Here is a 12,095-nt window from a genome sequence, read left to right as displayed (position 1 = left end):
GGGAGATGGCACAGTGGTTAAGAGCACTGGCTGCTCTGCTCTTCTAGGGGCCCTGAGTTCAATTCCCAGCAACCACATAGTTGCTCGCAGCCATTAATAATGGAAACTGATGCCCTCTTCTGGTGTGCAGTCACACATGCAGATTGAGTGCTCAAACCCATAAAGTACACTGACAAATAAACCTTTGAGAAAAATTTAAAAGTTATAATTTATAATAAGATTATAAATAAACTGCTTTAAAATATCAACAGACAGGACAATATATACCAACTTCAGAAACATTGGCTAGGTGTGGTAGTTGGATGTGGTGGTGTTTTCCAGGGTCCAGTACTCAGGAGGTAGAGGCAAAAGTTCCAAGACTTTGAAGACATCCTGGTCCACAGAGCAAGCTGGAGGCCAGCCACAGCTACATAAAAAGACTGTGTTCCTAATAATTAGAGGAGAAAGAGGAGAGCAGGAGGGAGAGAGCAAAGGAAGTAAGGACTTTGAAATAAACATAATAAAAGAGGCATTGCCACCACAAAACAAGAGCACACACAGGGGCTGAGGCTGGGCAAGAACAGAGTGTGTGCTTCACCTGCACAAGGTCCTAGGCTTGGCCGTAGTGTCCTCCCCAAAAGAGGCAACAGTCACGAGAAAGAATGAGTAGGATGCAGACGATACCTAAAAACCTAGCATCATAGATAGGATAGAAGACAGAGTGACAGATGGACAGATGGCAGGAGAGGAGAAGGAAAGGCAAATGTGTAAGTTCTCCAGAAGTAGAGAAACTTAGAGATACTAAATTAAAAGTGAGAAGATGAACACGCAAAGTAAGACAAGGAGCGGAGAGTGCTCAATGGCAGAACACCTTCCTCTCCTGCATAAGGCTTGGGGTCAATTCTCAGCAAGCAAGCATACATTAGTTAGAAGATGGAGCGGAAAGGATTGTAGGAAGAATTCTGGTGGGGCTGGAGAGATGGCTCAGTGGTTTAGAGTACTGTCTGTTCTTCCAGAGGAATGGGGTTCAGTCCCCAGAGCCTACACAGCAGCTCACACATGTAACTCCAGTTTCAGGGCTCTGACACCCTCGTTCAAACATACATATAGGCAAAACACCAATGAACATAAAATAAGGATACATTTTTATATTAGAAAAGGAAATCTTGGGCTTTTGTTTGTTGAGGCACGATTTAATAAGTCCTACACGTTGGTGTGGTACATAGTAAGGAAAGCCCTTGTACTTCTGGTGGGCCTGCCTCTACCCTTGCCACTCCAGTTTTGGTTTATGTGATGCTAGGGTGTGAACCCACCCCCGAACAAGTCTAAAGAAAAGTTATCTAGAGCCTAAAAAAGGAGATTTGGAAGAACGAGGAGGAAGCAGGACAGAAATGGGATTAAGAACCACCAGACAAAAGGGTCCAAATGCCTCTGCCTGAGATTCATAGCTATGTCCTCATCTGGTGGTAACTGAGAAGCCGGCACTGAAAGAAACACTGACACTGGGAAATATAGTATTTCTGCTATGAAAGAAACTCTGAAAGACAAAAGAGTTGAATCTGATTTTAAAATGTTTAAGTGGAGATGAAGTGCTTAAAAGCTGCCCCTCAGGATTAGACAGCTAATGAATGTGATGAAGAGAAGATGGACCTGATCTGCAGCCACCAGCTGCAAAGCTCTATCTACAGAAGAGACTGGATTATAAGTGGTGGCCAGTGATGGGGAACAGAGATCAAAACCAAGACATTTCAATGCTAGGGACTGCATGGGATGAAAGAAAAACCTGAGTGGAATAAACAGACTGGAGATGTGTACCATCCCTATCATGTCTGCAAGCCTGCCTGCAGTCAGTACTGAGTCGCACGGAAGAGGGACCGCAGAGAAGCTCGGAGATGCTTATGCTCTGAAAGGGAGGGAAGAGCACGCTGACTCCACTTGTAAAGAGCTGGCTGCGACTCTCATGAGGAGTGCAATCACATATTAAGTCAGAGTGAGAGCAGAGGGTCCGTATGAGGTATGACAGACACCTCAAGGCATCCATGTAACATCTCCTCCCCTCTCGCTCACTAACTGAATCCTTACGGTGTTTACCGTGGCAGTGCGGGTTTTTGTAAAATGTCTTCCCTGCCTCCTGTCCACACTGTAACTCTGGAGTAGATTTCTGGAGAAGTGTTGGTTTCCTATCAGAACTTTGAATTCAGCAGCCTCTGGACTCATTTTAGCATGAGAAATATAAACCTTAATGCATTTAAGTCACTTACTAATCAAGTTCTTGGTTACTACTAAACGTGTTCACGTACATTTATACAATCAAAACTGTCTTATTCCAATAAGGCAATGAGTAACTCATAGCCACAAACAGCAGGACTAGAGACTCCGGCTGCCACATATGTGCAGGTGTGCGGTATCATGATCGCAAGCACGTACATGACACATCAACAAGTCTCTACCTAACTCGTTTAAAAACACAAAGAGAAAAATAACCAGAGAATCACATGACTGGCCGCACCACAGAGATGTATTATTTTCAATTCCACTCAGTTTCTATGTCCTGTCGAATGGACTCAAAGTAGTAATTTTCTAATCACGAAAAGGGCACAGATTATAAGAGGGGTGGGGAAAGGAACATGTTTGTTTGTTTTAAGAAAAGTACAGCTAGATCCAGAAACTGAAGGCATAATGAGGTAGCTCGTTACTTCTTGAGTTACTGGTTTAACTAGTGGTGTATTTTTGGTTTGGTTTTGTTCTTTTAAATAGGCTTCCCGTATCTGCAGAAGTGGTGCGAAACTAAGCTAATCTCAGATGAAGCACCACAAGTGATGAATCTGAGGGAGTGTAGTTTACTACTTCATATAACGAGGCCTAAAGAATAAATAAAATTCAGTAAAAACACCACGAACAAGGGCTTGGTGGTGATGGAGGGCGTGTAACAGGTGTGAGACTGCAGGCTCCATTCTTGGCGCTAAGAGAAAAGACTATACCAGCTCTCTGATTAAAGCCCTACCCCGTGCTGGTATACAGGATGAACTTCCTATTTATACAGCGCTGAAAGAAAGCACGCCAGTTCCCCAACAGTTGTTCCTAACTGAAAGAAAAAGGGGGAGGGGAAGTAGGCTTTATTCCTTGTGGAAAACCCACAACCTTCAATGTACATGTCTCATCCAGTTTCTTCCTTGTGTAGCAGGCACAACTACTGACCTTACAGAGTACGTTTGATTTTTGTTCTAGTGAGAAGAACCCTCTTTCTACTGACTGTTTCCATCTGCTGTGTCTCCTCCTCTTAAAACCCATGACAGGCTTCTGCAAGGTGACAGGACTGTTCAGACTAAAAGGACAAGTCTATTAATGGACAGACATTTTCCTTTTACATGAATGTTCCCTGGCAAAGGTGACTTCCAACTCCTGCCAGCTTTCAGTCAACTGCATGACTTAACCAGGAAAGCCATGTACACACATCTGTTTATAAGCGCACACCACAAACTAAGTACAAGGCACACTGCATTCTCAAACTGGTTAAAATTCCACATCGCTGATGAAGCCAGAAGGAGAGGGGCTCATCTGAAGCTTTTGCTGATCCAGCCACACCCACCTTACAAAGAGTTCTTGGTTCCTGCAATGGCTCTTCTTGGTTGTCAGCCTAACTACATCTGGAATTAACAAAAACCCAAGGGGCTGTGGACACCTGTGAGGGTTTTTTTTTTTTTCCCTTAATTAAGGCATTTGAAATGGGAAGACCCAGTTTTTTTTTTTTGAGGGGGGGGGTCTTTTTTTGGAGCTGGGGACCGAACCCAGGGCCTTGCGCTTCCTAGGTAAGCGCTCTACCACTGAGCTAAATCCCCAGCCCCGGAAGACCCAGTTTTAATCTGGATCTTCTGAGGTGGGATGGTCCACCTTTATCTGGGTCACACCTTGTGGTAGCTTATATAAAGGATGGAAGAAGGAAGCTTCCACTGTATGCCTGTTTTCTGCTCTTTCTGCTCTATGTCTGGCAAGTTCACACCTTCACTGATATTAGAGTTTCTTTGGAATTCTGTCATACACTGAAAACCAGCTGAGACAAACAGCCTCATGGACTGAACAACTACTGGATTCTAGGACACTGTTGGTAGGCAGTCATTGTTGGGCTAGCTGGACAACAGCCTGCAAGCCATTCTAATAAATCCCCTTTATCTATGTGTGTGTGTGTGTGTGTGTGTGTATGTGTCTCTGTGTCTATGTATGTCTATGTATGTTTATGTGTGCATGTGCATGTGTGTATGTATGTCTGTGTGTGTGTGTGCCTGTCTGTGTGTCTATGTATGTCTATGTGTGTGTATGTGTGCATGTGCATGTGCGTATGTGTGTCTATCTGTGTGTCTATGTGTCTGTCTGTGCGCGTGTGCATGTGCATGTAGGGTTGGGGCTGAGAGGGATGTGCATGTGTCCTGTTCCTCTAGAGAAGCCTGACCAATACAGCTTCTCTTAGTTTCTGCTTTTCATTTTGTTATAGTTCATACAATGCAGATATAGAGAATATTTCTTACTTGCTTCCAGTTCTAAAACATTCCAGTTATTCCAGAAATGCCAAACGCAGGCATTGCTCATGCAGATTAAAAGAGAAGTCAAAAGCTGGCTAGCAGCTACCAGTGAGGGTGAGGGTGGAGTGACATGTGATTAAGACCCAGGAGAAGGAAGAAGACGTTTGAACAGGGAAACTGTTGAACTGAAGCCAGAGGCCTCTCTGCAGCCTGTTAATGAAACACCAGAAGCAAGCAACTGAAACAACGGTGAGAAAAGTCAATCCTGAGCAAACAGAGCAGAAAGCTTCCCAGGTTAACTTTTCTCTACTCAAAATGCAGTCTTTCAGAGACATGTAAAAAGGTAAGATGTATACCCTGGCACTACTGAAACCCAGTGTGTTCAACAGGGAAAACTGCCATTAGCATCTTGAAATATTCAGACTGTCTAAGGTTGAGGTGGAAGCACCCAGAGGCCAAAGAGCTCTAGGCTTCATTATAGTACTATGAGCTCAAAAAAGGAGAAGAAAGAAAGAAGTGTGAGGTGTATGTTTGTCTGTAACTTGAGACACACCTAACTGTTCCCCCACAAGTCGACTGAGTAAATGGATAAAAGCACTTTTACAGTCTTCTCCATACATCTGCTTCACTACTTAAAGACACTAGTTTTTAAATAAAATTTTATAAAAAAATAAATATATAAAGTAAACTTTTAGTGTGGCTAGAAGGGGTTTAAATTAGTTGCATCAAATTGGTTTGTCAGGTGTGGCTTCAGCCTACAGGGGCTGCTCCACTCGGAGTGGCTGATACTGAGTTTTGATAACATTTTAACCAGCGTCTGAGTGCTAGTCATTGGCATTTAGAATCCTGTGTAAATTACCTTTCAATCCAGAAATACAGGACCACGATAAGGGACATCCCTGCAAATGTCTTATAGATAGAAATACTCAAAGCACTTCTGAAAAACCTAACACATTTCACACCCCAAACACAAATGTCTGTTAAGTTATCTAAAATGTTCTTTTGATATTTAAAAAACATCAACTTTAGAAGGTGGAAGGGGTAGGCTGGAGAGATCAGCAGTTGAAACCAGTTGCTTTCTTGGGGAAGACCTGAGTTCCATTCCGAGCACCTGGGCGATTCACAAGCTCCCAGAACTCCAGTTCCAGCACATCCAACTCCATCTTCCAGCCTGTGAAGGCACCTGTATGAACACAGTGCACAGACAGACACGCAGGCAGGAACACACGCATGTAAACAAAAATGACTGTCTGCAAAGGCCGAGGGGAAAATAAAGGAAAACTTTTTAGTTAAAAAATCCCAAAAGGCAAGATGCAAAGGGTTAGAGAGAGGGGGCGGGGAGAGAGCAATGCTGAGCTGTGTGCCACGCCGCCGAGCTTAATACAGTGGGACCTTTATTGCAGGAAACGGGATGCAGTCAGAAGGAAGAGGTTGGAGCACCCATGCAAACTAAACCCACAAACAGGATTAGAAAGTAAATAAAGCGCACTGGGTGGGCACTGCCCAGCAGCGCCATCCTTCTCTTCTGCCTATGCGCGAGGTTATTCAGCCACCTCCACCCAGGACAGCACATCTGAGAGCGGGACACCCAGGTGGGAAGATCCCCATGGCGGCCAAAACTGAGTGTCCAAATAGGGTTTCCCAGTTTTCTCCCATAATAACCACTTTAGTACAATATCTCATTCGTGGTGTTTCTCTGCTGGTGGCATACAAAAACGAGCAAGTCAGAAGCAAATATCTCTTAACATAGTGCACCTCTAACACCGTCCAATTAGCCAGTGACAAAGGACACACAACCAAGCAACAACAACAACAAAAAAAAAGGGGAAAAGGGGGGGGGCACAGTATAGCTGACCCCTGAAGAGTATAGATTTCAGATGCTAAGGGCCACTTACGTATTTTCCTTATTCTTTCTTTTTTATCCTTTTTATGGAGATTTTTTTAAAGAGGTAATATAGATGAAATTATGTTTCATTCAAACATAAGAAGTTAGAATTCCGTCTTTTTAAATGATATTGATATCTGTGTGTGTGCATCCTGGAACTCATAGGGACTGGTCATCTCCTCCTACCACGTGGGTTCTGGGCCCTGTTAGGCTTCCACCAAGTACTTTAATCTCCTGAGTCATCTCCCCGGCCCCAATACAGCAATTCTAGCACTTCATTAGAACCCACAGCTTTGCTTCCATTTCTCTGAAATGTGACACCTGACCCTCCCCCCCCCCCCAGTGTCTCTGCCATGACAATATTAGCACAGTGGAGAAAAACAATAGCTTAAATCTAGGCTCTAAGTCTGGCAAGGTGGTGCCAGGCTTTAATCCCAGCACTGGGGCGGCAGAAGCCCGTAGGATCTCTGTAAGTTCAAGTACAGCCTGGTCTACAGAGTTCCAGTACAGCCAAGGCTACACACAGAAACCCTGTCTCAAGAAAACAAAACAAAAATGAGGGTGTAAACTTAGATGAATACCCCACATCACCCTCTGTAGAGAGAGCCAGTGTTAGGCTAAACTGATAGCTGGGTAAGTAAAAAAACCATGCCCAGCAAAATCAAATAGTTATGAATTTCATCTTCTCTGTCCAACTTGATCTAGTCTCCCTCTTATACTATCTACTGAATAGTGAATAGAGAAATGGTGACCCATAGAAAAGGGGGAAAAATAAAACAGAAACGAAAAGCACATAACAGCAACAAAAAGAAAGGTCACCGGCAGAGGGGACCGGCAGAGGGGAGAGAGACCAGGCTGTCAATTTCAGACCGCTGAGGAACAGTTGGATCCCAGCAAACATCACCTCACGAAGAATGGAGTGAGACGGCTAAAGATGACCAAGCCTAGTAAAAGTAATTAAAGTTTTTTAACTAAAAACAAAACCTCTCCAATCACATTTTTACTAACACGTAAATCATTTTAAAGGATTTTTTTTCAATGTCAACAGCATTATTCTGAACTCCAGTTTTCTTGCTTTAAAAAACACTAACACGAAGTGAAGTCTGCTAGCTGCCATCTTGTGTCCCCATCCCCGCATGTGTGTGCCTTATCTCAGCTGGTCTGCCTGAGACTGAACCTTAGTTCCACGCCAACAAGATGAGAGAAACGATCATGAACCAGGAAAAACTCGCCAAACTGCAAACTCAAGTTCGCATTGGTGGGAAAGGAGCTGCTTGTGGAAAGACAAAGCAGACGATGAAATGTGCTGTTCTCCATAAAGAAGTTAGGGTTAACAACATCTCTGGTACTGAAGAGGTGAACATGTTTACAAACCAAGGAACAGTGATCCATTTTAACAACCCTAAAGTTCAGGCCTCTCTGGCAGCAAACACCTTCCCCATGACAGGCCACGGGAGACAAAGCAGCTGACAGAAATGCCTCCCAGCATCCTCAGCCAGCTTGGTGCAGGCAGTCCGACCAGTTTGAGGAGACCGGCTGAAGCTCTGCCCAAACAATCTGTGGATGGAAAAGCAGCAATGGTTCCTGGAGAGGAGGAGGATGAAGTTCCAGAGCTGGTGGAGAATTCTGATGAGGCTTCTAAGAACGAGGCAGACTGAACTGAAGCAACTTCTGAAGAAGGTGACACTTGCAGAAGTTACATACAGGAGCTGCTGGTTTATATCATAACTGCTTTTTAAAATGTTTATGTTTATTATGGACTTGATAAAATCTAGATCGCTAATATTTTTAAGCCCAATCCCCCTGGACCCTGCAGCTCTTTTCAGTATTTGCTTAGGCTCAATTCATTCTTTGCAGCAAATTAAGCTGAAGAAGCCTGGGCATAAAGTTTGGAAAGGTTAATAAAACTCTTTGCCTAGTTAAAAAAATAAATAAAAAAACAGAAGTGAAGTCAACGTGTCCGGAGCAGCAGGTGGCATGGCTCATGTATTTGGAGTCCTGCTACAACGTAGCCTCATCCAAAGTTCTATAAACATTCACTCGCTTAACATTGTTTAAACATCCTAATTTGAAAACAAAAACTTTCAAATAACATGGAAATACTTACATCTCAATTTGTCCAGCATCTTTCCACCACACATGGTTGCTAACATAGCTTTAACTGAAAAGACGGTCAGCTTGCCTCGGCCCTCGCTGCAAAAGTAATAATAGAAATAATTGCTATCTGAAACCATAAAAGTAACCAACCACATCTCTAAACACTGAGCAACTGATAAACTGATTCTCCCCCTTAAATACTTTACCACATTTTTAAACTCCGTTTTTCATTCTTTGAATATCATTTAAAAATACACCCCAACATCCGGATAATAGCAGTTTACCGTCGCACACTAAGTACCAGGTGCACACTGCTATGAAGGTTTCACAGGATGTTCACTGTTGTTCTGGCAACAGTCTTTACGCAATGATGTTAAGTACTTATTCTGAGAAGCCAGACCCCATCTGTCTCCCTACACCACTGCAGGGGAAGGGTAGCACTGGGAAGATGAAAGGAAGACATGATGCATGCTGTGCACCTGCAGCAGAGAGGGGCAGCACCAGAGTGTCACCCCTTCAGTCACACCTGCTGTCACTGCAGACAGAGAACTTCATTCCATAGCTGCTTAAAGTCAGTGTGTACTGGCTAACAGCGAGTCTTTGCGGTAATCTTTTTAAATTGTTTTAAATATGTATTTATTTATTTTTACGTAACTGTCTTCAGACACACCAGAAGAAGACATCAGATCCCATTAAAGACGGTTGTGAGCCACCATGTGGTTGCTGGGAATTGAACTTGGGACCTCTGGAAGAACAGTCAGTTTTCTTAAGGGCTGAGCCATCTCTCCAGCCCCTGTGGTAATCTCATAAAGTCTGTGGTCACAAAGTTTCACAGTAACTTAGAGCAAAAGAGCTTTGCAGTGAAAGAGGTTACCATGTTGGTTTTGCAAAGGCAAAACACCCTGTTACATTCACAGGGCCCAGAGGATGTTTCCCAGGCTGGGGATACAGCTTAGTGTAGAGTGACTCCAAGCCTCAGGCCCTGGACTCAATCTTGAGTACTGGGAAAACAAAAGAAAACACAGAGCTTCCCACTTTCCAACCTTCCTTGTATCTGAAAAGAAGAACATGATCTATAAGCCTTTTTTATCATAGCTAGGTTTTTAAACTATGACATCTCGGTGAGTTTATTCATAAAACTAGGAACCCTATAAGTAACTAAAATGAGGAAGGGGTTTTTACAGATATATGTCCTCAGAAATAAAGACAATTTTCTACATGTAAGGCAATATGGGTCTGGAAGAATGATGAGGAATATTCCTTCGTCATACGAGGAAAGTCAGTGTCTAAAGAATCTTCGGTAGAGTCTAAGAAGTATACTTTATTTTCAAATTTTACATGCAGTCTTCCTATCCCTCAGTGATTCAGAACTCATTATGATACCCTGGCTGGCTTTGAACTCAGAGCAATCCTGCTATCTCAGAATCCCAAATGCTGGAATTATAAGCATGCACTGCCACATCAGCATGAAAACATGGACTTTTCATCGAAATCTTCTGTGGATAAAAGCAGCTGCATGCATAAGAACTGCGGGGAGGGCTGGAGAGATGGCTCAGCGGTTAAGAGCACTGACTGCTGTTCCAGAGGTCCTGAGTTCAATTCCCAGCAACCACATGTCTGGCTCACAACCATCTGTAATGGGATCTGGTGGCCTCTTCTGGTATGTACAGTGTACATTAAATAAATAATACCTTAAAGAAAGACAAAGAAAAAGACCTAGGGGGAGCCTGAGGATTCTACTGGGCATGGTGGGGATGCTGGATGCAGTGTGCGGCCAAAGCACTGCCGTACCTCAGACCTCAGAGGGATCCCTAACAATATTTCTGATAGACAGGAAAGCAGGTATTACAAGTCTTCATGTGTCTGGTGTTGCCTGGCCCACACAAGCAGGGGAGGTGCTGTAGAAATCAATTATTTCTTTATGTCAACTGGACCCTTAACAGAAGAGACAAATGGGGGTGGGGGGATGTGGGGAGGTAAGAATAGGAGATAAAACCATTCCAGTTTTAGCCAGGTAGTGGTGGCACACACCTTTAATCTGGAGACAGAGGCAGGAGTATCTCTGTGAGTTCAAAGCCTACAGATCTAAGTTCCAGGACAGACAATGTTACACAAAGAAACCCTTTCTCGAGGAAAAAAAAACAAAACAAAACAAAAACAAAAACAAAACAACAACAAAAATCTGTTCCATTCTTCTCCCAAAGAAGCCCCATATTCAAGAATGCCACAAAGATGGCTGAAGTCATGGTACTTCTGCATACTACTGGAGAAGGAAACTAAACACCAACCCAGCTACAATCCCTTCGGTCTACACTGGTGACCTATCTCCAGGATATACTGGTACAATAGAGGCACAACAGCTGTGGGAGTAACCAACCACTGTCCAATGGATTTCAGGTGCATTCCGTGAGACGGAAGCCATTTCCAACACTGCTCTGGCAGCCTGGAACCTGAGAGTAGCCAGGGCCTGAACTTGGGGAAAATGAAAGACTACTGCTCTGATAAAGGAACAGCAATGAAGTGACTCCTAACAGCATCTGAGATTTGGGGTATATCTATGGGTATGAATTAGTGTCTCCCTCACAGCGAGCATCAGAGAAGCTTCCTCCTGCACAAAATGGGCACTAACACAGAGAACCAAAGCTGGGCAGTGTACAGAGTGACAGACCTTAAAACACTCGGTCCTAATTGGGATGTCTTCATCAAATCAGGACTCCCCTCGTGGTTCAGGAACTATATGGAAGACAAGGCAGACGGATTTTAGGAGTCAGGGCGGAAGACACTGAAGAAACAGTGCCTTCCAAACACAGCAGGACTGACATGCGTACGAGCTCACAGACTGTGGCAGGTCCAAGCTAGACGAAGTCCCAGCATTGAGAGCAAAGTGGACACAAGCCCCCATACCTAACCCAGTAGCTAGCTCCAATTAACAACCACTTTCAAGATAAAAATTAGTTTTCTCCAATGGCGTCTCAGGATAGAGTATGAACTCATGTCCTGGGTGGCACACCTCTGTGATCTCAGCACTCACGAGGTGGGGGTAGGTGTTAAGGCCACGTAAAAGAAATAAATCCAAGAGAAACGCTATTGAAAGCAGACAGCAAAGCCAGGCTTGGTAACATACACCTAAAACTATCTATACAAGGCTTTGAGGCAGTTCAGTTTGCCAGCCTGAATATAGCAAGAATCTGTCTCAAAATAGAAATAAAGAAAGGGCTGGAGATAGGGGTTGGGGATTTAGCTCAGTGGTAGAGCGCTTGCCTAGCAAGCGCAAGGCCCTGGGTTTGGTCCCCAGCTCCGAAAAAAAAAAAAGAAAAAGAAAGAAAGGGCTAGAGATGTCACTCAATGGGAGAACAGTGGCCTCGCAATCCCAGAGATTAAAGCAGGGGTGGGAAGCAATGCGCAGGGACGAGAATGTAAGTGACAGACCACTATCTAACAAAATGCTTGAAAAGGAGAGAGAAAGCGGAGCCAGAGACAGATGGCGCAGTGGTTAAGAGCACTGGCGGCTCTCCTAGAGAATCTGGTTTTGATTTCCAGCACCCACATGGTAGTTAACAACCGTTTGCAACTCCAGTTCCAGGGGATCTGAGGACACTGCACACATGTGATACACA

At 43.9% G+C, this 12,095-nt stretch overlaps 1 protein-coding gene and 1 pseudogene across 25 annotated transcripts in view; one reads left to right on the top strand and one right to left on the bottom strand.

Annotated features, from left to right (window-relative positions):
- Dtnb (dystrobrevin, beta) overlaps positions 1-12,095 on the bottom strand; it is a 197,064-nt gene that overhangs the window by 139,335 nt on the left and 45,634 nt on the right. For 11 of the 25 annotated variants that reach the window (XR_015621988.1, XR_015621991.1, XR_015621989.1 and 8 more), the window contains exon 5: positions 8,489-8,574. Coding sequence is in view for 4 of the 25 variants with exons in the window: in XM_087553724.1 (XP_087409850.1) it covers positions 8,489-8,574 (86 nt within the window). In the remaining 21 variants the exon portion in view is untranslated. Of the gene's footprint in view, positions 1-8,488; positions 8,575-8,684; positions 8,902-11,146; positions 11,212-12,095 lie in introns of those variants that run through there. The other 14 variants (XR_015621994.1, XR_015621996.1, XR_015622001.1 and 11 more) reach the window with 3 other exon arrangements.
- On the top strand, positions 7,579-8,039 carry Btf3-ps5 (basic transcription factor 3, pseudogene 5; annotated as a pseudogene).

The sequence above is a fragment of the Rattus norvegicus genome, chromosome 6 (genome assembly GCF_021556685.1).
Source record: "Rattus norvegicus strain SHRSP/BbbUtx chromosome 6, alternate assembly SHRSP_T2T, whole genome shotgun sequence".
NCBI classification, from domain to species: domain Eukaryota; kingdom Metazoa; phylum Chordata; class Mammalia; order Rodentia; family Muridae; genus Rattus; species Rattus norvegicus.
Note: the sequence above shows the minus strand (reverse complement) of the source record. Positions and strands in the feature narration are given on the sequence as shown.